The sequence below is a fragment of the Pagrus pagrus genome (genome assembly GCF_965226575.1).
Source record: "Pagrus pagrus genome assembly, chromosome: 3".
In the NCBI taxonomy this organism is placed as follows: Eukaryota; Metazoa; Chordata; class Actinopteri; order Spariformes; family Sparidae; genus Pagrus; species Pagrus pagrus.
Window position 1 is genome coordinate 33,556,581 of NC_140187.1, and position 27,728 is coordinate 33,584,308.

The window sequence follows — 27,728 nt, forward strand, 5'->3', positions numbered from 1 at the left end:
ACACTGGCACAACTACTCAACTTTTCATGTCTATTCTAAAGTAACACATGCTGATTACTGTCCACAGGCCTCCCTAATGTGATTCCAGTGTAAGAGAAGGGGGACAAAATCCACAGTCCTCATTCTGCAAAAATGCTTTTGAAAGTTCAGCTGAGTGTCAGTAGTCTGACAAATCAAGTATCTACCGTAGAAAGGCACACAGTTTTAGTGCTAAGTTCCCTCTTTCTGTTGTCCTGGACAGTGTCTTCTCGCTGAGCTGAAGTGGAGAGATAGTAACACAGTACAAACACTGCCCCTTCAGATGTCTGTTGAGTTGATTGTACTTTGTCTGATAATTGCAATGGCCAAAGTCTTAGTAGAGGAATAAGTAGATTTCAATCACTGCACGTAATTCAAATTTTGAGATACTTATACTTTACTTCAGCATGTGACTTAATACTTACAGTATACCCTACTATAATTCAGAGCAACATATTTGACAGCTTTAGTTAATCTGCAGATTAAGATTTTAAAACATTTGACCATCTTATACACATAAACAATGGTTTACAACCATTTGACTTGTGACCCCTTATGCAATAGACTGCTAGTCAAAATACTTATATTCTGCATTCGTTTCAAATGTAATACTATTTTTCCACATCAGCTCAACAATTTGAGTGAAAAGTTGAGTCTTTTAAACATGTCCATGATTTCTAGAATACCCTAGTAATTGGTATGACCCCTTTTCTTTACTGACAGCGTGCACTCAAGCACACACCGCTTGGCTTTCTCAGTCTTCATGTGCCCCATAAATGTTCAATGGGGTTGAGGTTGAGTGACTGTGGAGGGAAGTCCATGACAGTCAGACCCCAAACACACCATGAAGCTTAGCAAGAACTACTTGATGACCAACAAAGACCAAGGAGTCCTCGCTGTCATCAACTTTCCTTCAGTTCATTCTGTGGGATCACAAGAAGAATTGTGGAACACTGTCAAATCATGCTGGGATAACATTAGTCAGCAGGTTTTGTACAAACTTGTGGCGCCCAGGCAAGGTCGACTGCCTGCTGTCATTAAAGCAAAGGGACAAACCAAATACCAAGATATTCTGACATTCAGGATTTTTCAGGGATTCAACTTTTCACTCAAATTGTTAAGCTTATACCATTTGTAACGGGGGAAAGTTTTGCATTTAAAACAAATTCAAAATAGAAATTATTTTGAATTGTGGTCTCAGACTTTTTGAGCCCGCTATGTATCTTTTTATGATATTATATTATTTTACCTCTTTAGTAAATGTATTTCTTTCACCAATGCAAAGAATTAAATATCTGCTTGATTGTTACACTACTTACTGTACTAACTCATGACCTGTGTGTTAGGCAAATCTAATGTTGCATATTTCTAGCAAAGGTTAGTCCCACTGTGGTATCAAGCAAATTTTTCGGTTCATATTTGTATACTTTTTAGCATTCAGTGTTAGTTTAAAAATCTTATAATCAAAATGTACTGCTTTTCTTTTTCATTTGCAATGAGCAAAGCCTGTGAAAGAAATACTACTAGCCAGAGCAGTGTGAGCTAATGGGAAAAAAGTAACCCGTAGCAAGAAGAGGAAAAGCACACTTAATGTCATGCCTTCTTACTGCCACCAATTTTGACTTAAATGTGCACTATGTTTGGGGGAAGAAATGTTAATCAGAAGAGAAAGATCTTCACTGGCTGATCTTTTTTTCTGCCCTTAACAAACTTAATAAACAACTCTTTGTTTTCATGATGAATAAACAAACTGACCTTGAAGGACAACACAATTTATACTGTTTTACTTTGTTTATATGTGGCGGACCCTGCCACCTTTCTAGCTTCAAACAGTGCTCTGGGACCTTATTTTCCTCTGAGAACAGCTTGTTTATTCTCTGTATTATTACATCATTAATATTGTAAATATTAAAATTCTGAGTTCAAATTAAGTAAGACAGAAGAGAGCTGGGCTCAGGAAAGAGCACATCATAACCACATGTACCTCTATGGCAGTGACGCCCAACTCCATGTGTCCCATCTGAGTGGTCCCATGATAAATCTAAGGGGTCACCAGGTGATTAAAGGATACAGGCTTCTATATATTACATACTTTCAACTCTTCAGGCCTCCTACTCCATTTAATAACTCAGCCTGAGAAGGAATAATTACGCCTGGATTGAATTCCTCTAAACTGTTGTTTACACTAAAGCTTTGCTTCTTTTTAAGGGGTCATACACTAAAAGGCTGTGGACCACTTAGCTGTAACCTCTGTAGCACGTTTATAATGGCATCTGCTTCTAAACAGTCCTTCCCTCGTGGCCTCCATGTTTGTTGGTGGTGAGGAAGGGGAAGAAGAGAGGAGTGACAAAGCTCTGGAATGAAGCTGCCATTGAAGGATGACACTGGCACCTTTTATGCTAACCAGTGACCCAACAAACAGTTGGATGATTTTATTTACCTGTACACACATCTGGCTGAATATTAACCCATTTGTAGTCAAAACAGGAAAAGTAATTCCTATTGTATAGAACTGCAGAATTTCTGACTCTGGCACCATCCAGTGTTAGTCTGATACATATACTTTGGCAGAGTAATAATAAAGATTCTAAAATCACAAATTAAAAAATTCTGCACAGTGGCTTTAAAATTCTGTAAACCATGAGGGTTGGTGATAAATAAGTACAGACATACCAATTCATACACTCATATTGCAATGTAATTAAGAAAGGAGACAGAATCCAGCAGTTGCAGCTCTCATGTTTGACACATGTCAATACAGATAAACCAGTTTCCTTTTGCACAAACAAGGCATAAAATACATAAAGTCCAATGACAATATCTCATTACATAAACATCCACGTCACTGTGCTCTAATTAAACTAAGGTTTAGCTTTTAAAATTGATAAAGCATCTTGAGTAATTTGTGTCTAATTTCAATATGATGTGGAAAATATATTACTTATAGTGACGCAAACAGCCCTTCGTTTATTCCCTACAGAGGACGTGGCGGTGAAATTAAACAGCTGCCCACATGGCCCAATAACTCAAATCAAATCAACAGTTACTTCATAAAGATCATTAGATCTCCCTTAGTGCAATGCAAATATTCAAAGTGTTGACAAATTATCATCAGCAGAGAACAATTGAAGTTCAGTACAAAACCTTGTAATGCATGGCACTGGCTGTAAAGTTGATGAGGAGCAGAACTCTGGGCAGGAGTCATAAAGAAATACAGCAGGATTACATCACTTTGGCAACTGCATTTTGCCAAGTTTGTTACTTGAACTATTGTTCATCACAAGATTAAGCCTAAGGCTACTCAGTGGTAAAGAAATTTAACAGCAAATGTGACATTACAAAAAAAAAAAATCAAAGAGAAGCTGCACACTGACGCGTTTCCATAAGGAAATACAAACAGAAACCCAACATTGTTTTTAAAAATATGCAATGGACCAATTAATGTAGATAAAAATACATATCAACTGTATATAAATAATGTCACTGCACGTCGCCTTATGCAAAAGATGGGTCAAACAAGGATGAGACTTAGTGTTATTGATTAGTGTGAATGTAACATTCTGATCAAACAGGGACAAAACATGGTTCGGCCTCATGTCTGTCAGTCTCTTCCACTGTGAACTTGTGAACAGCTACTGGAGTAAACATGTAGAGAGCCCGCCTTGTTCTGGATACAGGCTGAAAATAAACAAAACAGTGAGTGACAAACACTCATAATGATACTTTGAAAATTACAGTCTCTGCTTACCCACCTAAAGTATAGAGAAGTGTAATAGATTGTAGTGTCATTTTTCCTTTAACTTACAGTATGTATTCTTTTTGCCATCAACAGTCAGTACAAGAAATCAACGTGTGTTGAAACATGTGTGAAGTACATTTCAGTGTGTATCAGAAGATCTGAAAATTGGTGCAGGAATAGCATGGCTGAATCTAATCGTTAGATGGTCTTGTGCCTCAGAGGCAGAGATCAGAAAAGGAGAGGGGATTCTAGAAGCATGTCTGTTTATACAACGGGGCTCTGGAGTCAGCCGCTGCTTCAACTGGAGGAAGAAGAGCACTCAGTATATTTTAACCTTCAGGCTAATCTATTGAAATTGAAATTACTGACATAGTTAGGATTACAGTATGTGGAATCTGTACTGTAGCACTTCCTCTTACAGTTTACATAACAGAAACTGAACAGGCCCTTACTGGACAGAGAGAACTCCAGGTGTGCATTTGCTCCCATCTAACAAGTTTGCTTCTGAGGCCAAGTTCAGATCTAGTATCAACATGTGTCCTGAGTGATCCGATCAAAAGTGGACAGCTCTAAGTTCAGGTGTGAACAGCCCCAAGACGCTGTGAGGAGCATTTGAGATCCAATAACTCAAACCACATTCAGGAGGTGGTCTGGGCCACATGTGACCACGTTCTTTTATCATTGTGTATGCACATGTGTCAAGCCTTCAGTATCAAATGAAAACATGAAGTTGTTTGTTTCCTTGTAAAAAGTGTCAGTTTGTGGCAGCATGGCTGTACCAGCCTGTCTGCTTCTGTGTCTAAAGTACTGAAATCTTACCAGCTGTTTGAACACATCGTTTACACTGATTTCACCTTTTACACTCAATTTATGAAAGACACTAAACATGTCAAATTCTAAGAATACAGTAAACAGTAACCAATATAAGCTTCTTTCTCACCTGTGGAGAAAGTCCCCAGACTCTCTTAAAGAAATTGCTCAATTCTGTGAGTTGCTGAGTTAGGAGAAACTTTGTAAACTTTGGGAAACACTGTTTACAACACATGAGTAACTATGTGGGGCCTTCTTGTAAATCCAGCAAATGTTAAACATGATATTTCTTTTTGTCTATAAGATATTTATTTCTATGTGTAAAAGAATATTATGCCTGTTTGTTCCTGTGATGTACATGTTAATTTGCATATTGAGTGGGGAAGTGAGATCAGATCACTCAAGACGCATGTCAAGACGCATTTTAATGCCAGGCGTGAACTGACAGAGTTTTCCACTTGTGATCGGATCGCTCAGGGCAGATGCTAATACCAGGTCTGAACTCCCTCTGAATGTTATTTCTAATGGGCACACTGGCTTTTACTGGATGTGAGAGCTGTTTGATTTCAACTTCTGTGAATCTGTTGCCTTCTCCCTGGCTAAGGACAAGTAGAGACTCTTGTTTCTTACATTACAGTTTCATCACCAGGTGACTCCGTGAAGGGCAGACATCCAGGGGGCACAATGTGCCAATGTGGAAGTAAATGCACTGCGGGCTTGTTCTGAACACAGTTTCAGGTTATTACATTCACAGTAGCTCTTGTTGTATATAGTGTTTATGCATTTTAGTGTGTGTTTGCACTTAGTCTGTAAGGCACGCAGGCAGGAATTGGGAGTCGACAGATTTTGACAAAAATAAGGAACATATAGTGATGCTTGGTCATTGGGGACTGGGTTAATTTCCCGGGGGGTTTAACATTAGAGACCAGTGTTGGGCACAAAGCATTTCTGCTGTGGGTATAGGGCTATGCTCAGGGACCCTCAGTGATGTGGCTAGGGCCCAGGGGCCCCTCCTTCCTCCATTGTAGCAGGAGGGTTGGGATCCTTGTGGAAAGGAGTCTCCTTGTAAATGAACCAGCAGTTGCCAGCCCACAGGATCAAGTTCAAAAAGCCAAAAATCTGTAGACAGACCGGGAAAAAAATGACATGATTAGTGATAACAAATAATGTTTACAGTGTACTTTAAAAACTACGGTGTTCGGGCTGTGTTGACAAAGTGAAGAAATGGTAATTATTAAACTGGTACCTTGTGAGGTCAGTTTGTGATGGAGTTTCATGAGATTCATTATATTCATGATATTATGTCTTCACCCTTTGTGTTCCAGTGCAGTAGTGCCATAAGCTTTAAAGGTTTCATTTTCCTACATTACCATGTTGATCTGTTGCAGTCATACACTGCTCAACACCACCACTCCTGGTAACGCTATCAAACGTACTATACTATTGGAAGTTAATTCTGAATTTGAATATTTGTGATCTTAAAGGAGCACTCTGTAGTTTTGGGGGAGAAATGTTGATGAGAAGAGAAAGATCTTCATTGGCTGATTTTTTTCTGCCTCTTTGTTTTCATGATGAATAAACTGAATTAACGAACTGATCTTAAAGGACAACACAATTTATACTGTTTTACTTTGTGTAAATGTGGCGGACCCTGCCACCTTTCTAGCTTCAAACAGTGTTCTGGGACCTTATGAGAACAACTTAATAAATATTTCTGAATTTGTTTTATTACCTCATTAATATTGTAAATATTAAATATAAACATTTTAGGTTTGAATTTCTTCTCCCAAACTACATAGTGCCCCTTTAAAGTAAGGCTTAAAAATAAGTTTGACCTGTACATCATCACTTTCATTTTTGGCAATACATTTTGATGCTAGGACATACAAATCTGAACAATTATTGTATTTACACATTCATTAGAACTCAAACAGTGCAGCTAAAAACAGAAAATAAAAATGCTACTGGAAGACTACAACTTCATTCTATAAAGTGCATCAAAAAAGCATTACATATGGTTAACTGACAATTCTAGCAATGGAGGGGAATGTCCATTTTTATTTTGAACACCAGATGGCACTGACTGCTCTGATACACAATCACAAGCTACTGTCAGCCAACCTCCAATAGGAAGTGGAATAGTTGGTAGTAGGTGCTACTCTGTTAAGAAAAGCAAAGACGGTATACACTACATCTGTCTGATCTATCTCAGGTATGGATAAAGCAGTTACGCATGAAACATCCTACAAACGATCGGCAGCAAGGAAGAGAAATTGTCCTCTCAAAGAGAATGACTCTTGGTTTTAATGTTTAAGTAGTTAAGTGTACAATAACACTTTACTGAACTTGATTATTTCCGTCAGACTTCTTTCAGTTGTTAGGCTGTGCATTAAACACATTTTAATGCAGGATAATTATATGCCTAGAATGGCACTCAGTACAGTGCATACATCTGCCAAGGCCCAACAGTCCCCTGTAATTCAATCATTTTTAAAGGAACAAAATAAAACTTCTGTTTCCTTGTTAAGCACAGCTGTATGGACGGAGTGATGACATCTAGGACAAAATAGTTTCCACATCTTGTTATTTAGGTTCAATAGTTCAACTGCAATGTGTAACCAGATGTGTCCCGTTTTTCCAGTAGCGGCAAGATCGAAACGTGGCCAAAGGTATGTCGATTGCTGCTCAGCGGCTTATACCGATGCCTAGAGCCTTATGCCGTTCCTCGGAGAGGTGGCCAAAGGTATGTCGATTGTTGCTCAGCGGCTTATACCGATCCCCAGACTCTTATACCATTCCTCGGAGTGGTGTGCCGCTGTTATGCCGCTGATATTCCACCGACACATGACGGTGTGTGTCGCTAGAGACTGTTATGCTTCTGAGAGACTGTTGGATGGGTACCGCTTCCTGATGGATATGCAAATATGATGCCACTGGGCTGGTTTTACGACAAGTGCTGCGTAAATGTATACATTGTTGTAGTCTTTTTTGACAATGCTAACTTAACACATTGCCGTAAATAAAGGAACGTAGGCTATGTATTTCTTTTGGATGTTATGTTGGTGGGATGTAGGCATATAGACAATAATTACACGTGGGATTCTTGCGATATGATAGCAAAGTAATATGTCTAAATTTGGGCCTATAAAGTACTTAAAGCTAATGAAAGAGATAGCCTTAGCTAACATGGCTAACATTTCCCCACCAGGTGGAACCAAGACAGTTTAGGACATCTCTGGCGCTCTCCTAAATCCTGGAGCATAAAAGTATAATAAAATGCTGTTCCCAGAGAGGGAATCTATGGTCTCCTAAGCAAGTAATATGGTCTGCAGCACAATTTTACCACAAGTCACCACAAGAGTTGCGGTAAAATGCTGATACTGGTATTAGGGAGTGAAAAACTCCAGATATTTCACATTTTCAGTGCACTGAAGCAGTCAACTTAACTAGGAATATAAGAATTACAAATTATCCTAAGCATCTTTTTCTGCATTACAATCTATTTTAAAAAAAAAAAAAAGGAAAAAAAAAAAAGGTTTGATATCAGTGTTTATCTGACAGCATATTTAATGACACCAATACATCTGATTTCATATTTGAAAGGCCAATATAGGCCGATATATCGGTCAGGGCCCTACTTACCACAGAGGCATTGAGGCGGCCCATGGAAGGAAACTCTCCTGGTTTACAGACATCTTTGCAGTGCTCCACAAGGTGATCTGGGTTAGTGGCCCATTTAACATCAGTCAGACCTTGGGCCCAGGCTGAGGAAGACACAAGCCACAGGAAGGCAAAGGCAGCAGTCAACACCAGGTCCTGGCAGGGAGCGGAACAGAGTAACACGGAGACTGTTTACATACACATTAATATCATTTAGACAGCTGTTAGCTCCTTTTGTATGTAAACTTTATCTACAATATAAAATGAGTATTTCAAACCAACAACAGCTCTTATTTGCTGTCTATTTTTTCAATTGGAAAGCCTTATACACAGATGTTCTGGCTACTGCCTGCACAAGGCACTGCTCAAAAATATTAAGGGAACACTTAATCGTCACAGTATAGGACCAAGTCAGTTAAACTTTAGGGATATCACTCTGTCCATTTAGGAAGCATTGTGAATCGAATCACCTGCTTTGGTGCAAATTAATGCGACAACAGGTGCAATGGAAAGGGAAAAGCAAGACAACCCACAAAAAGCAAATGGTTTTGCATGTGGTGGCCACAGACAATTGCTCTCTCTTTATCCTTCCTGACTGAGTCTTGTCTAGTTTTGTGTTCTGCTAGTGTCCTTGTCACTACTGGTAGCATGAGGTACCTGCAGCCCAATCAGGTTGCACAGGTAGTACAGCTCCTCCAAGATGGCACATCCATACATGCGGTTGCAAGAAGGTTTGCTGTGTCTCCCAGCACAGTCTCAAAAGCATGGAGGAGATACCAGGAGACCGGCCGTTACACAAGGAGAGCTGGACAGGGCTGTAGAAGGGCATCAACCCAACAGCAGAACCATTATTTGCTACTGGAACAGGAGGAGCACTGGCAGAGCCCTACAAAATGACCTCCAGCAGGCTACTGATATACATGTTTCTGACCAAACTGTCAGGAACAGATTACATGAGGGTGGCATGAGGGCCTGTGTTCACAGCCCAGCACCATGCAGCTCGATTGGCATTTGCGAGAGAACACCAGAATAGGCAGGTCTGCCATTGGAGCCCCGTTCTATACACACACTACACCATACAGTACACACTACTGACTCACACTATGAGTTGCTGTGATAAAATTCATGCAAGTTGGATCAGCCTGTGATTTCAATGTTTTACTTCGATTTTGCACCCAGATTTTGGCTTCCATTGACCATAATGTCATTTTGTTCTCAACGAATTATACAACGTACATCAGTAAAGATTTTCAACTTGAATAATTCATTCATCAAGATCTGATGTGAGATTAAAGTGTTCCCTTAATTTTTTTTGAGCAGTGTATAATTAATAATTTCACATTCCATTCTCTCTATTTCTATATTGATGTTCAGAGTAGAGAGACTAGAGACACTAGGGCGAAAGGTTCTTCCAAAGAAAATTGGGATTTCCGGTGATGCAAGCACCTGAGTAGCCACGTTTCGCTGGAGCTCTGGCACGCTATCCTGCAATATTGCTTTTACTACTACTATCAGCAATAAGACTCAAATTAAATGGGGAATATTTACTCCAGGTGAGGTGCTTAGATCAATTCTGGAGCAAATCTGCGGGCAAAATGCCTCCTACACAACCTTGAAAAAAGAAAGATACACCTGCAGCCTCCCCACAAGATGGCGATGCCAAACTAGCAGCTAACACTAGCTTGGCTCCTGACTCCAGTTTGACCAAAGCTCTCGAGGTAATGATGGCAAACATCGCTGCTATGATGGACGAAAAGTTAGAAAAGTTTTTGCATGACATCAACCCGAATATCTCTCAGAGTTTAAAAGAAGTCACAGATCGAGTCAGTGAGGCAGAGCAGGGGATTTTGGTGGTAGAAAATGCTTCAGCAGATGCTGAGTAGCGCCTGCTAGCTCTGGAGAAAACGGCAAATGAATTAACCTAATGCCTTCAGGATTATAAAAATAGAGACCACACAAAAACCTCAGAATCAAGCTTACAGGAAATGCTGGAAGGGACAAATGCAACTAAGTTTATGGAGACCTGGATTCCCCAGCTAGATACCAACGCCAACGCTGCGTCAAGCTGGAGAGGGAGCACTGGCTCCCAGGTCCTAAGACATCCAGATTCCCTCGTGCCATGATTATCAGGTTCCATAACTTCAGCGACTGGCAGAGAGTGATGGATGCAGCTTGATGTCTCAAATACATCTGTCATGATGGGGCAAGGATTTACTTCTTCCCGGATTTTGCGGCGGCAACCCAGAAAAGATGACGTGAATACGACCAAGTGACATATGAGGAAGAAGCTTCCGAACATGGCTGGGGCTCATTACACCATGGTCTACCGTGTGTCCCTCAGGATTACAGTGAATAATACTGTTAAAACTTTTCATTCTCCAGAACAAGCCTCAGCATTTGTTGACACTCTCTAGCTGACTTTTAATGCATAGCTGAGCTTTCTCTCTTTCTTTCGGGAGATACGGTATGGGACAATTAAAAAGAATTTTAAAAAACTCTGCCTGAAGGCGTCAGAGGACGTCATGCTGCTTCCCCTTTACTCCCTACTATATGTTTAGGCTGGGGACTTCTGGGTTAACCCGGTTAACTGATTTCTTTAAAAGAAAATCCTTTACAGATATCCTGACATTATCCTGGTGTATTTACAAGTTAGGAAAGAAAGCAGTGTGTATGCACCCAATGTTTACCAATTACTTTCCAGGCATGTGATGTGTTTATTGTGCACTTCCAAAGAGGCCTAAAATTTACGACTTAAAGGGGAACTACCGTTTTTTACAAGCTGGACCTTATTTCTAGCATAAAATACGATCATTTACTCACCCAGATAACTTTGGTGTCATTTGGCGTCGTTCGGACGAAATTACATCCAGTGTAGCGCCGCTATATCCATATAATGCGAGTGATGGGGGCACTGAAACACAGCCTCTATATAACGCATTATCTGCCACAAAACTAGTTCATTTCACAAATATTTTGTAATGATACGCTAGTGCTATTCCCCTCTGAGTCCGGGGTTGCCTGTTATCAACATCCGGGGTCTGTAGGTTGACCTAGCCGTTTAGCCTAGTCGCAGCCGTTTGTTGTTCTTTGGCCAGCTGTTCCTCTCTCTGCCTCCGCATCCTCCTTTCAACGAGCTCCTCATCCGTGTACTCTGGCTCAAAACGGTAAGGACGTCCATCATAAACAAAGTCATCGTCCACCACCTCAGAATCGGAAAAATATTCAGCCATGTTGCAAAAAACTAGCAGTAGCAAACTACGGGTAAACAAGCCGGCTGTCATGGGTGCGCGCAGCTTTCAGAGATGACATCATCCAGGTCAGAGGTTAGTAGGTCAACCTACAGACACCGGATGTTGATAACAGGCAACCCCGGACTCAGAGGGGAATAGCACTAGCGTATCAAAACAAAATATTGGTGAAATGAACTAGTTTTGTGGCAGATAATGTGTTATATAGAGGCTGCGCTTCAGTGCCCTGATCACTCCCATTATATGGATATATCGGCGCTCCACTGGATCTAATTTCGTCCGAACGACTCCAAATGACACCAAAGTTATCTGGGTGAGTAAATGATCGTATTTTATGCTAGAAATAAGGTCCAAGTTGCAAAATTTTAACTTTAACTTTAACCTTTAACTAATTAGGGGGCAGGTAGTATCTTTGGAGATATAGGGGAGCTTTGTGAATCAGGATCAAACTGACCTGCAAGCCTTTTCTTTTTCTTCTTTTTCCTTTAGCCATCTTTTTTTTTTTTTTTGAACTGATATTGGGATTATTATTTTTATTATAATTTTTTCCTGACCTCAGGAATGGTGCCATACCAAATAAGTCTTAACTTTCTTTTTTTCTGTTATTACGATTCATGAGTTTTAAGGATAAAGTTTCATATTCGGCCAATGCTTCTCGTAATTACTGTGCCAGCTAGGAAGGTATGCTTGCATTTAGCATTAGGCAAGGGGTCCACCCTAGAAGTAGGTTTGAACGTGCTATTTGATGTTTTAAGTTCTGCAAATGGTATTTGTAAATAGTTTTGTCTAAGTATATCTACACGCTCAGTCCCATTAGTGTATTATTTACGCTGCTCAAAGATAGGGTGGATGATGGTTTTGAATGATGATAAATGTGTGACAGTGATGAGGGGCAACAACTTAGGATATCTTCAAATATATCTAATTTAATCTAATTATGACTACTCCAAGTATCAAGCTCTGTATTCATTATCCAATATATTGTAATTAAGGGTCTGCTATATGGGAAATATATCTCAATGCTCCAAATCATCCCGCTGACTTTATCAGAAAGGCACTGTTGGAGTTGGAGCTGAACTTGAAACTGAATTCTCTGTTGTAGGTGGGGACTCTGTCTTATTGATAGATTGCCTGCAGAACCTGGCACCCCTTCAAAAAGAGCTAGGGTGTTAGCAGACACATGTTGTGACTTCGGGTTTATCAGCATATGGAGAACTGTAAATCCTAACCTAAACTTGCTCACATTCTCTTCATTCATTCCTTATCCGTACATGCACGTATGTATGTACACGGAGACTATGATAATATGGCCATTGTAGTTTGTTGTGCTGTAGTTGCTTGTGTTTATGTTGAAAAGCATTATAAAGATATCTTGGGGACAAAAGAAAAAAAGGGATATAAAGAGAAATGGAGATATCCATCACAAACCAAAGTGAAGCTTGATTATGGAATTTGTTACAAAACAAGATTTAATTCTCCATAATAATTATGGCGGGGGTGGTTATGGTGGGTTTTGGTGAGAAAAACAGCAGGAATATCTTTTATAGCATAGCACATCCCTGAAATTGTTTTTACTTATTTTTCACAAACAAACAAAAACCCATCAACTAAGAGTCAGAGTAACTAACTAACAACTCAGAGTCAAGCCTGTTAGAGGGCAAGCACTGCACTTTGCTCGGGCTCTGTGACAGATGATATGAGTCACTGAATTTAGAGATATAATAGGTGTAACACTTACTTCTGCATAAAAAATATTTAACAATGACTTGATCTTGTTATATCTTTTATTGAGTTGGGAACTTAAATTATCCCAAAAGTTTCTAAAAATGTTCAATCCAGAGAAATCCACAAGTTTACTCAAGGTAGCAGTGTGTTTATTTGATCACCTGTCGCTATAACCTCTGCGTAAGAGTGAGGAAGGAAGTCAGAGACAGAGAATAAACGTAATGTGAATAAAGGATGGAGGTCACCTCCACAGATCACCGCTGCAGTCAGGTTGATAAACAGGAGTGACGATAAATCCACTTTTCAATCCCAAAACTTCAAAAGTAATCTCTGAGCTCTCCTCTCGTCAGTAAATGGCTTCAGATCTGAGCAGCATCCGATGCGACTCTTGGTGTTTATTCCTCCAGAAGGTCTGGCTCTTGGCAAATGCTTTTGTTTTGTTTTGACCCCTAGAAGCCGAAACGACATATTGTGCATTTAAAAAGGGGCAGCCCATGCCCAACTGTTTAAAGAGGTTCCATGTAAAACTTAATAGTAATTCAGATGTTTTAGTTTTTACTATATTATTGGTCATATGTGAGCAGATTGTAATGTGACATGAAAGTGAGACTTTCCCCATCTCTCTCTGTTGTCTATACAAGCCTGTGGACGATTTGTTTAAGTAGTTTAATGCTGCTGGAGTATGGATTCTTTGTGAAGGACTCAGGTCAGATTTTCCGAAACAGTCCCAGGGATGTGACTTAATGCACGTTCTTGAGTACATGTCTCAGTGCCTCTCTCCACTCTGCTAATAGATAACAACAGTAGCCAAAATTTGTTTAGTCCGCTAACATAAACTAACGATCGGCTTCCAGCAGAACACAGAAGTTCCACAGAGCCTCTTTAAATAACAAGAAAATGCACACATTAAGATTGTTCAGCCTATTTACTGTATTTGATTAAATAATTCCACTGATATATTTGCACACCATTTTAGTCATTTAAGATTATTAGAGAGTGAATCCTGTTTCCTGATTTATAATAACCGTCATGGCACAAGGCATTGAATGTCAGGAGGTTGAGCTGATACTGTCAGAGACTCATGCTGTATGTAAAGCATTTTGCTAGATATTTAATCATCTACACAGTTAGCAGGAATAAAGACAGGAAACCATCTGTTGGGCAGATTATTTCTGTGGTTGTATGAGGAATTTCTGAATCTCTTGCCCTGGTCACACTGGGATATAGTTTTAACAGACTGATATGTTGTGATTAGAATCTCCTCAAAAATTTCAAATTGGCTCTTTCAGATCATTTTCCTCATTTATTTAACTGATTTTCTGCATAAGAAGGATGTACAATAGCTGAGATTATACACTGATTACAGCCATTTTAGAATGCAGCACAAAACACACATTTAATCTCCCTCTCTCTCTCCCTATGCTCCAGCCCCTATGTTAAACTGACTGGATTTCACTCAACTGTTGTGAATTGTATGTAATAATGATCAGGATGAAATCAACTTGTTAAATTGTTGTCAGATTAATTTAAAGAGGTGTATGTCTGAACACCAACTGTCCTCATACCTAGCTCTGGTTGGACAGTGGTTTCTCCTGCTGCCACTGCACTGGGCCACAAGGAAGCTGAGCGATGTGTTTCTGCACATTGTTTTCAAGTCCTGGTAGCTCGTTTAAGTCATGCCATACTGAAGGGCGAAGCTTTGAACTGCGACAATCAGCTTTCCCCACATTTGTCTGAGGTGCTTATAAAGAGTTGTTGGAGCAAATAGGTCAGCTCCTAACAGCTTCAGTTTCCTGTGTGAAAGGGTCTCTCTCTGGGTTGTCGCTCTCACATGTCAGAGGACATTTACATAAAATGAACCTTTTCTCCACATTTGTGCTGCAGGGAGACATTGGAGTCACAGGGAGACATCGGAATGCTATTTGGGGTTTCCATTAATAATGATTGAAAGAAGAAACTTTTCCATGTTGTGTTATTCAGGTGTTTCGCCATGGGCAGACATCTACAAAAGTGTCCTTCGAAGTTCTATGTGGACCCAAACTGCACGCTAAAATGAAACAGCTTAGATGTAGTCTGTGCAGATGCACTCCTTCTTCCAGAGAACTGTTCGCAGGAGTTAGTAGTTCAAACCGACTTTAGCTCTGCATTAAAAATGCAGCCCTCTCTTTCATTTGACTGGTGCACTGGCAGTGCACTGGTTGTTGTCAATCAGCTGTAGCATATTACTCAGCTTTGCCTGGTTAGTCAAGCTCATGTAGTGTTGCTGTTATCTGAATGGCAAACACAAATGAGACCACAGCAGGAGGATCCTCACATGACATTAAGATCCACTGTTTGGGGACATTACAATTTTGTTAGTTACAGAAAAAAAACTGACAAAAATTAGTTTGAAACTTTAGGCAAAAATGTGTACAAAGTGAACATGTTAGTCAGTCTGTTATGTCTGCCTTGTACTGACGAGCTCAAGTTGTTCAGGAATTATCAACAGCTCAGAGCATTACTCACGTTTGTAAAATTATTTTTCCTATTGTCAGTATGCCAGTATTTGAGTGCCTTAACAGCCACCTTTTTCAAAATAAATGACAGAAATGTTATTTTCTACATTTTCTTGTTTTAACTTAACTGTAACTACCAAACTATGAATTTTGTGCACTGTTTCACCCTACTTACCCTAGCTGGACTTCCTGGATCATAATTCATGTCTCACAACAACTTTAAATAACTCACTCCCCCGAACGCAGCCGCCCACAATGTTGTAATGAGAGGCTGAGGGGGTAAGTAGTATGTACAAAATGCTTTTTTGACCAGAGGATATGTACTCACTATGATGGGACCACGAGTGGTCTGGCGGTAGATGTTCTGGTAGCCCAGGTAGAGGATCAGAGTCGCAGTGCAATAAAGGAACCCAAACACACCAACACACACAAAGAACTCTGCAGAGGAGGAGAAGTCGCCTTGCAGGAAGGTCTCAGCGGGTGCACTGCTGTTACATGATGGTATCATATATGGGTTGGCTGACAACCTGAAGGGAGGTAGAGAGGGAGAAAGCAAACACTGGTTCTAATGACTCCTGTTTTTACTCTGCTGGTGTGTGATTTCAGAGAAAACAAGTCCTCACCTGGGTTACTCTTCTATCCGACGAAGGCAAGAAGAGAAAATGTGAAAGAATTAAGGGAGATTTAAAAAGACTGTGTCCGAAAATTAAACAGAACCTTCAACTCTGGTCGTTAATCAACTCCATCAGAAAGAAGTTTCACAGTGGTTTGACATTTTCCTGCAATTATTTCTAAAATGATTAGCTATCACGATAAACAATCAATCAAATCAAGACCTTTTTCCTGTCATCAGAATGCCATTTTAAAAATGTTCCTAGTTATAATAATCAAATTGCACTGCATGATAATAGTAAACCTCTGCGCTTTAAAACACTGGTATATCTGATATCTGATATCAACTGAAGAGCAACTTTATGGTGCAATCTTTAATTTGCTGCCATCACTTAAGGATTGTCATCTGAACTACTGTATTAAAACTTCTTCTCATTGTTTCGATCTCACTCCCTCCATGCGTGACTGAAAAAACACTCTACAACTGCTTTCCACAGATATAACCTACCTGTGCAAAACCTCAGTGCAGTCCTTTAGTAAATAAGAACTAATGCAAGTTTACTATTTAGAGCCTGAAAAGGTGGCAATCCTTTGTAAATATCCCCCTGGTCTTGTTTCAAAATTACCGAACTGCAAACCTTACAGGCATAGAGCAGCACTTTGAATGTTGTTTTCTCACCCTTGTTTCTTCTAACAATTTTGATGCTGTCAGCTCTGGTCGCTCCATTCCTGCAGAACTTTAGCAAAGTTAGCTAAGCTACTAATACATTTAATGCTGGCACCATTTTCTCAAGTGCTAATGTGATCATCACTACCTCAATGAACAGCTGTGCCTTTATTAACTTTCAGGCAAGCTTAATTAACTAAACTAACAAGAGTGACTATTTTTCTTTTTTCCATAAGTAATAAGATGGTTATGGTTCTGAATAAATTTGCTATACCATGATTTATATTTATATGATTGATTTTTAACCACATGGCTCAGTCCTTTTTTATGGTTGATCTAAATGCAGCCGCAAGCAATTACTGTTCGCGTTGATTACCTGGTAGCATTCATACCTACAATTAAATCATTATTTTATGCTTCAGCAACCTGACAACATAAAGATATGTTATTGCAACATCAGCATTGTGCGTTGGCCTACAGTGAGAGACAAATTAAAGGTTGCAGAGGATACAGAATGGAGGTTTAACCAGCTGAGACCAAGTGGAGCAATGGTGCTTTTTACCAGATGATGGCACTAATGCACAACTGTGATGTTTACTGAAAGAGGAGAAAAATCTAGCAAGTGTTTGTCCTGGTGTTCTAGTTTGGGTCGTGAACTTTAAGTAAACATTCTAAAATCCAGTTTCACGCAATTACTGCAGATAAACAACAAAGCCTATTATGACTGGGAGCTCTAGTGCTCTACAGTACCTGAATGGGTATCCAAACACAGACAGGACATCCTTCTCCCCGGCTCCAGGGCAGGCGACTGTGAAGTGGGTCTTCCCAGAGTAACCTCCAGTGGTGGCAAAGGCAAAAATGGTGAACACCTGTAGAGGGAGATAAATATGAAAAAGGGTTTAAAAGAGAGGCAAGTTTGTTTGACTGACAGGGGCCTAAAAAGTTTAGTGGAAAAAAACATCTGACACATAGTTGTTCCAAGCAAAGTCTATGTCTTCATACATATCTGGAGGGGATCTATGACTTAAGACACTTTCAAACTGTACTGCTTTTTATGATCAGAGGCAAGCTTCATGTTTTAAATAAATATAAAATTGATACAATATTCATTTTCCCCACCCATTAGGAGCAAATGTGATTTTTTTTCCCACCTTCTGAACCAACATCTCTACTTCACTATCACTCTCTTCCCTGCTGTTGTTACATCCGTTTTCCACACAGGAAACTTACTCCCTCCTCCCTCCCCCTCAGAAAGCTGAAAGCAAAAATGGCAAACGCATAGCATGAAGCTGACAAACCAAACATTCAGATTCAACCAGTCCAGATCTTACAAAAAGTAATCTGTTCATAGTTTACATGTAGTTAAATGTCATATTCTGCAAACACGTATAAAGCAGGATTGGACAAATATATACAGTACTGGGCTGATAGCCTTCTATTCTGTACATTTGACATCTGACTTGATGGATATCACAAAACTCGATTCCAATTTTACTGAAGGTTTAATACTGACTAATCAATCAATAGTAGAAAAATATAAAATAGCAACAGCCATATCCAGGTGTTAAATTTACCCAAATGTTTAATTGATATGTTAATGTTGAAATGAATTACTAAGCCATAAAGCATGGGATAACAAGAATTAGACATTTTACATACATACAAGATTGAGACAAACTCATTTCGTGTTTTGGCTGGTTTTCCCAAAAAGCTTTTGAACAACTGACACACCTTTATTTAATTTGGGGGCAATTTCTTGCTGCATTATAGGTGCAGAAACACTGCATTTCTTGTCAGTTATTTTTTCTCTGTCTGCGTTTTTCTACTTTAATGACTTATACTCTTTTTCAAGTTATTCTGATGCATTTCTTGGCCTAACGCAATGTATTTGGAAGTGCTGTTGTGTTTGGAAGGAGATGAACGTGCCTAGCTTAATAAAGGTGCATAAAAACGATTTTTCCTGTGGTGACTGATAAAATACCGCTGCAGCAGGTGTAACATACTTATAAAGAAGCACTCAGAAGACAACACTGAACCTGAGCAAAACAAAAGATAAACAAGATTTTTTAAATTTTGTATATTAACTGTGAATGAATATTTTACTCTGTAGAAGTTGTTCTGTATTTTGCATGTTTGCAAGAATGAATGTCAGCAAAAAGTTCTTCTCAAGTGAGAAAAACAAGCTGATATCTTCAACTATGCTGACAGAGTGCAGACACCAGCAGGAAGAATGGAAAGCAGAGAGAACCCAGACCATTTCCTCTAACCTTTTACATGAACTGACTCTGCAGAAATACTGTGATGCCACTCAGCACAAACTGCAGTCCGGAGTTTCAGTTTGTTAGAAATGCATGTCTGGGTTCAAATGTGCCAGTTTGTGTCCGTTTCCAACTAATTTCTCAGGTAGGTCATGAATTTAGCAGTAAAGTTTGAACAAGATTTGAATAGCCTCTCTTCATCTGCAGCTTGAATGCCACACGCTGACACTCGAGTCAGGTTGAATGTTGTTGGATGAAGGACCGGGACTGGGCTCGGACCTGAATGAATCGTGAAGGCTATACTGGGTGCTGTGGAGAAGTGTGCAATTCACAGAGTACAAAAAGGTTTTTAAGGCTAGTCTCTGATAGAAATGATACGAGTGATACTAGACAAAAACCTCTTACACCCTTGAGTAGCACCAGTGGTCCATTCTGAGCCAGGAAAAACTTGGTTAAGGTACTATATCTGTGAACAGATTACAACTCGACTACAATGCTGTTGTGATCCTGACGGCTGCGGTTTCATTCTATTTTTAAAGGCAAGACATTATGTGCTAAAATAGAGACACGAAGCAGGCCCAGGGCAGAGTGGGATTTCATACAGCAGTTCTCTGTCAAATAGCCAACACTGGCACACATGTAGTGATGAATGGAAATGTAATGGTCTAACAAAGTGAGCTTTCTAAACATTGTTACACTGCTTACATGTAGTATCAGAGGTTGCTCAGTTTAATGCAGTTAATACGCCTTCAGAGGCTGAAATGTATGTTAAAAATGCCCCTTTACACTAACTGGTAATGGTCATCTTGCAGGTTCATTGCTTGTTGCTCTTCCAAATGCTCTAATAAAAACTTGGTTACAAACTCTGTCAGACTGTATAATACCAGTGAATATCAGAATGTGCAATTAAAGCCTGTAGAGACAGCACCATGATGTAGCTACGGAGAAAAACAAGCCATTGCTCCTGTGGGCTTTTATTAAACTTAACACATAACCATAGATGTAATCACGCCACAGTGATATATACAAGGTCTGATCACATTGAAAATCTCTTATATTGTCACATAAACCTGGAAATAAGTTTGAGGGTTCAGAGAGTAAATGAAAGTTTCACAAGTCAAATTGTTATTCTAAGCAAAGAGGGGCTTTCTCAGCATCAAATCATGGCTAGATTAAAGGCTGGACCGGATAGAGTCCTATTTACTACTAGAGCCCGACCGATATATCGGCTGGCCGATATTATCGGCCGATATTAGGCATTTTCCAAACTATCGGTATCGGCATTTATAATGGCCGATAAATGAATATTTAAAAAATAAAATAAAAACGGACGAAACACCCTTCAACTATGTTATGAGTGTTGGCGTTATGAGTGTTGCCGTTCCATGCTTGAATAACAATTAAAAGAACATCCCCATCAGTTCTCTTACCTCAAATAAGCATGACAATATTTGTGACTACCATGTCCAGTTTTGCTGCTGTTACGTGTAAGCCGAGAGTGAAACTGACTTAGCTAGTAATTTTGATGTTCCTCTGTTCTGTTGTGACAATAAAACAAACAAGTTTATTTTTAAACTGCATTATCATATTATTTCAGTGAGGACTCATAAATAACTACAAATAACTAATGTTATGGAAATCTGTTTATGTTTTGTTACGCGTTTCTGGATTTATTTTTTTCTATATCGGCCTATATATCGGAATATCGGATTTTTAAATCACCAAATATTTGTATCGGTATCGGCCTTAAAAATCCTTTATCGGTCGGGCTCTATTTACTACTAAGTGATAGATTAGTGTCAGTACCAGAAGGGTGTGTGTAAGAGAGGGACAGGAGAGAGAAGGATACCTCAGTATTTCAAACCCACAGTGAAACATGGTGGTGGGAACAGTTAAGTCTGGGGCTGTTTTGCCCCCTCTGGAGTTGGACACCTGCACAGAATTGACTCCACCCTGACCAAGGAGAAGCACCACTCCATTGTTCAGAGACATGCTCCACCCTCCGGTTTGATCTTTGTGGAGAAGGACTCATACTGCAGCAGGATAAGCACACCTCAAAGCTGTCATGGACTGTCCTCCACAGTCACCTGACTTCAACCACACTGAACATTTATTGGGGCAATTAAATACTGACAGAATCAAGAATTCTTTGACAAAGAAGCTTTGTGTAAAACCCAGCAAGATTATTATCCCATGGATTTGACAGTGTTACACAGACTGTCATACTGTGCATACTGTCATTAAAGCAAAAGGGATCATACCAAATACTAAGATATGCTGACATTCATGAACATGTTTAAAAGAATCAAATTTTCACTCAGATTGTTGAGCTGTGATACATTTGAAACAAATACACAATAAAAGTATCTTGACTAGCTGTCTTATACTCAGATGAGTGTCAATAAAATATCCTTGGTCATATTTTACCAGTATTCAAGAGTTTGAAAAAAACCCTTGTCACAAAGTTACTCTCTAAATTAGAGCTAAAAATCGATGTTTTAACAGACTTCCTGTCCGTCTTGCAGTCATCAATCCTCTCCCACCTCTCTACGTCAGCACACTTGCAGGACTTTCTCCTTTCAAGGCAATTCTCCTTGACTATTACATCTTTTAAGCATTTTTCTTTGCTTGGCCTGTTTGGTAGACAAGCCATCCCCGGGAGCACTGGAATTGGTAGCTTACCCTGTTCCGCCATTGCCGGGCAGCAGGACGATCCTGCACTCTGCGCACACCCAAGCTGACAGGATCACCTCTTTATGGAGTTCTCTGTCATGATTGAATAAAGTGGGCAGGGATACCTAAAGTTCACCCCAACAAACAAACCTGCTGCTGGATGACAGTGCATATTTGGCATTATGCACAACAGCCAGAAGGGTTTGGAAAATGACCTCAACCCGCCAAGGGCTTGTAATCCTTTAACTTAATTTATAGGCAAACCAAATTGGAGGTTTGTGGTTTCCATATGACAGTGACCATATGACATGGTCATAAAAAATGTTCTCTTCACATAAACAAATGGTGTTGTTGCAGTAACTGTATTGTAAAGTATGTATTAACAGAGCACTACAGTACCTAGGAGTGCTAAGTGACAAAGGGCACCCCCCTCCACACACCCCCTCTTCCCTCCAGGACATCCTTCCTCCAATGAAAAGCCTCTGATTAGGGCATGTGATTCTTGCTTCCGTACTTTCTCTCAAGAATAATGCCCTTTGTTTACTTACGCCCACATCTTCGCAATGCACATTGCCAAATTCTCAGGATCCTTCTCAAATACAAGAAAGTTGTATACAATGGGCTGAAGCACAGGGTGAGCACAGCCACCGAGGTGAACAGCCTGCAGGCTGCAGTAGTGTAATAAACAGCCAGATAAACAGAAGAAACAGAGAGAGAGAAATGGAGCGCAGTATTTAGCAAGCTTCAGGCCCACTGAGGCTTTTCAGGAATGGGTTTCATCTTTCAGGTGTCTCTGGATCTCAACAACATTTCTCAGCTTTCATCTCAGCCCTGTTTGACCCACCCAGGCTGATCTGACAGCACCCCAAATAAACCCTCCAGATAGGGCAGGGGTTCCCTGTCCAGAATCCAGTGCCCCACCCAGCCTCCCGGACTGATGCATTCCTCATTACCTCTCCTGATCAGGGAGTGGCAAGACAGATAAGAGACAGCAGCAGCCAGTCACAAGGCTCTGACATGAGCAATTTAGCTTTTTATATGACAACTTTTATTTGTATATAGCTCATGACGTGGACGTACAGCGATAGTGATCAAGAAACAGCACCAGTGGGTCATGACCACAAAAATAACTAGACCCTCACATCCACCTGACACTGAAAAACTGTAGTTACTGGCTAATATCCTTGTTTACAGACTGTGGCATACAGACCAGTTATACATCCCGTAATATCAATTATAAACATCTTCCAAGAGCATAGAGGAGGGAGGCAAACTGTTTCTCCCAGCACTAGAATACTAAGAATGTCTCAGCGTGGAAGAATTAAGTCTATTTCAGCCTTGAGACTGAAGACTTACAACCAACTACACTTGTTGCCGGGAGAAATTGGAGGTAGAGTTAAGAGTTAAAAGCGTGGAACAACAATATCTGCAGCTATGAACATCAGAATTGAAAGCACAGTGACTATCATAAAGGAGCAAAGATCCTCAAAGTCAAAAAGCAGTTCCACATAGACAGCAGCAGCCCAATTCCCATTATTTTCCTGTGGTATGGCTTGCCTGGTTGCATTTTTCTAGTGAATTTTAGAAGTTGAAAGGATTTCAACTTTTCAGCTGAAGTTGCAGTTGCATTGCTTGGGCTGGGCCAATGGACTACGGATGCATCGATCCAGCTTTTTCAGTCCCAATACTGGGCTTTGGGTATCGGCCGATACTGAGTACCTATCCGATACCAGTGTTGAATTAATAAACTGAATGCCCCACTGTTTGGGATAGACTGGGATCATTCTTTTGCACATAGCAACATCAGGCTTGACTTAAAATAAGACTTTTCTAATTTGGTTAAAACAAAATGTAACAAATTAACACAAATATAAATGTAATGAATTATTTATTATCAAAATAATAAAGATGCACCAGCAACTTGAACAAATCATTCAGAATAAAGGAGAATACAAGTCAAGTAAACAAGTAACTTGGTAAAACATTAAAAATAAACAGGAATCAACATCATAGTAAACGTTGAGGCAAATCCAATTTAAAATATAGTTGCTGAAATTGAGAATGAACAAATAGCTAAGAACTAAGTTTGTATTAAACAAAATATCCAAACAGGTAGTCATTAACTTATCAGTTTCTTTTTTTTCCCCAACTAGAGGGGACAGACATAGACTGACATCCATCAGTGAGATACTTAGAAAGCGAACATTTCAAATTTGCAGTTTTTGTACAGTTTGTGGTAGACACACTGTTGGAGACTGTGCTGAACAGTGCTTGACTGACGGAAGTCTTTGCTTGTAGCATTGCACTGTGAGGCTTACAACTCGTGTCCAACCAGTGTACAGTTAAATACAAATGTAGGGCTGCACCTAGTGGTTATTTTTTTATCGATTATTTTTTTGGATTAATCTAACTTTTATTTTTTATTACTCAATTAATATATCAACAAGTGTACCTAAAATAACATTTTAAAAACTTGTCCTTTACATTTCAATATTTTATTCATTCATCAACAAAGAAATATGACAAAGTGTGCATAATCCTAATATATATTACGTTTGGGTGGGGACAAAAAGTAACGAGTAGTAGTAGTAACTAGTAACCAGCATGCTTAACCTACTGTGGCAGAGGCATGACCAGAGATCATAAGCAGAGCAGACCCTGTCAGTAGCAGGGCATGTTATTTAGCATGGATTAATACTACAGAAGAAAACAACAGATATTTCTGTTTCACTTTCACTTTGGTTCGGTCTTGTGCCACAGTTTAAAACACAGTAATGACCTGCCTCAACCTGGTTGTTAACTGTTATTTTGAATCTGTCGATGAGGACAAACAATCACTAGTAGGATCAGCATAACAGTAGCATAACAACATAGCAGCTTAGTCTTTCGGCAAACTGATCAGCGGGGGTTCCCAACATGTCACATACACGGACCATGGAGTAACTCCCACACCGCTGTATCGCCAGATCCAATGTGATTCCAGCCACCTTGGGATGCTTCTGCTTCAAGTATTGTAAATGGGCTTTGTCAAAACACATTAACATATAATATGCACACCAACATTTGAGACAAAATATGAAAAAGAAAAGACAGTAATCTAGGTTATGTCATACCAAGAAGTTTAACTACTAAAGGGCAGACTGGGAAAAAAAATGTCTTGTCCCTCAACTCTCTTTATGGGGCATTTAGACAGAACACGACATTAGCACAGCTGTGCTCTGAAACCTATTATTTCTAATGGCTTGAGCCGAGCCAATGCAGGCGTTTTTTCGCTGTACTGAGCAAAGTTCATTGCGATCGCACTGCGCTGAACCCCGCAGCGAGCAAGCTCAAACCACACTCTGAAAGGCCCATTACTCTCGTTGTGTGATAAGTGAAATGTGACTCCTGCTAGCTTCTATTGTCCAATTAAGCATTGATTATAAAAAGCAAAATGACAGAGGGGGCGGTGAGCAAATCATGTAATGAGTGTATGACCACCACCATGTGACATCAGTAATAGCGACTACTGCAGCAAGCCCATTTGACCATGATTGTTGTTGCTGGTTTGCTTGTTCCTCAAGTAATCGTCTGTCAGCACAAACCTGCTTTGGGATTTACAGTCAGTTTCCTGGGAAGTGAGCGCTGGTCAGTCAGACTCAAACACCTCATCAGATCTACATCCAACTGCCAAAAGAGGACTATGAAACCTTAGCACAGCCTAATTGCTTCTTTTCAAACATTCTATTTGCATTTTTAAGTTATACACCCAAAGTTTTTGCTCCAACTGTGAATACATATGCAAACTAATAACCCAAATTTAAAGTATCATCTGCAATGAAGGATAATTCTGCTGGTTTGAGCAATCACTTTATTATAAGTTGTGTCAGTGTCAACCGGTAATGTTTCTACTTTGTGAGCTGTGCTCATTGGAATGGGCTTAACTTTGGAATTAGCTAAACTGTTGACTCATTTACAACCTTTTTGTAAGGTGCCTCACTTGTCATTGTTCTTGCCCCCAAAAAAATAAAAATGAAGAAAACCCTGCAAACAGCAGAACAGAAAGCCAAGCTTTCTAAAAGACCTTCTTGGGGTGAAACTCCTACCTGCTATATATAATACAAACAGGACATGCCTTAAATACAAACACCACTGCCCGCTGTAATGGGGCAGTTAGCACAGAAGTCTGCATCAAGCAGAAATATAGGGCACTATGAATATTAGCAGCCAGTCACATAAGCAGGGGCATTCCTCAGCTATTTTCTTTATTTAGTACACGGTCCATTCAGATTGCTTATTTAAGAAGTCAATCACTCAGACACACATGGTACTGATATTAAAGCATGTTCTACTTATCAGCAGCACATACTGTATATCCAAGATGCTTTATTCTCGCCAACTGGCCATCCTTGCAACAGCTGCATACATTTAGTTCAGAGCACTAACTCAGATCTCTGCTTTCAGCTTGGCCCATGACGCTTGATCATTTGCTTCACTGTGAATGGATTTTATTCTGTACCAACACATGACATCAACCAAACTCCTCTTCTGGGGGTCACTGCACAACTATCTGAAATTATACAACAACTATTACTTTAGTTGTGCCTTTTCAATTAAGAACTCACAGTTTCCAGGAATTTCCTGGTAATTGTTTTTGCTTCCAGTTTGGTCCACAAATATAAGCAGTACAAGTATAAGTAGTAGTATATATAGTAAGTGCATTTTCAAATTTACTGTGGAAAGAGTGTAAAGATAAACAGCAGAAGTTGACTTTCTGATTTAGGTTAACATTTCACGTGGGAAATCAGTAGTTACATGCGTGCAAATCCACAAGCTATGACACATTTTAACCCAGTCAACCAGGTCAAAAGCCAAGACTCCAAAGTTACAAATGAGCCATTCTCAGCCAGGCAGAGGAACCTGCAATCATTTCTGAGGGGGGGTTCAGCCTTGTCACTTTAGTATATGTACAATACTAACTTGATTACAACACTCTGAGAGGCACTTGCATGATGTCTGGTGGAATTAGTGGAATGGGCAAGTACGAAATATGAACATCACGAGGATCAAATGAGATGCTGAACACATGTGGTGGCTGAACACATAAGAATAACTTGCAACTGGTGTTAACGTGGTTTGCTGTCTGTTTTTATTAACATTTAACGTAGATTTCACTTACCCATTCTAGGACCCGAATAAATCCGAGAGGTTCTTTCAATGGTCCCAAGTCCAGAGAAAATCCAGACGTCAATTTCTGTGGATTACAAAAAGGTGTGTCAAAAGACAGATACGCAAACACGTACCTAGTTTGCCAGATGTAAACGAGTTCACATAAATACCCGAACAACTATCTACCTGTTTGTCACCTTGCAGCTATCTGGCCCTGCCCTTGTTAGCAAACTACTTCTAGCGACATGCTAACGCTAACACTTGTCAACCTGTGTATTCAGCTAGCACACCCACCTGAACAGTGTCCATCGAGACGTGCAACAACGAGAAAGCAGTTCTTGCTTCCCTCCTAAAGTTGTGAGTTTGGCTGTGAAGTTAATTTAAAGTTATACTCCGTTTGCATTCAGAGAGGGGAAAGCGATACAGCTGCTACTAAGCGTCAGCGGGCGGCAGAAACAGCCAGCCAAGCGAGCAACTGATAAGACTTCTGTCAAACTGAAGTTACTGCTGTTACACTAACCAAAATAAAATACACACTTCCGGTTAGTGCTTTCAAAATAACGAAAACGTATAAATGTTATTCAATCACAAACGAAACATTTGTTAATCCAGTTGTCCTACTTCAACCACAGGATCATAGTTATTAAATTTACTCCATCTTGAGGCAATAATTCG

The 27,728-nt window shown here is 39.8% G+C and overlaps 1 protein-coding gene across 1 annotated transcript; it reads right to left on the reverse strand.

Annotated features, from left to right (window-relative positions):
- Window positions 1-2,698: 2,698 nt before the first annotated feature.
- Window positions 2,699-27,552, reverse strand: sypl2a (synaptophysin-like 2a). Its single transcript, XM_084349263.1, has 6 exons — window positions 27,348-27,552; window positions 27,064-27,138; window positions 17,725-17,843; window positions 16,024-16,222; window positions 8,210-8,383; window positions 2,699-5,686 (listed from the first exon to the last, which is right to left on the reverse strand). Exons 1-6 carry the CDS (start codon window positions 27,360-27,362, stop codon window positions 5,561-5,563), a joined length of 708 nt encoding a protein of 235 aa, XP_084205389.1. The 5' UTR covers window positions 27,363-27,552; the 3' UTR covers window positions 2,699-5,560.
- Between the last annotated feature and the right edge of the window lie 176 nt (window positions 27,553-27,728).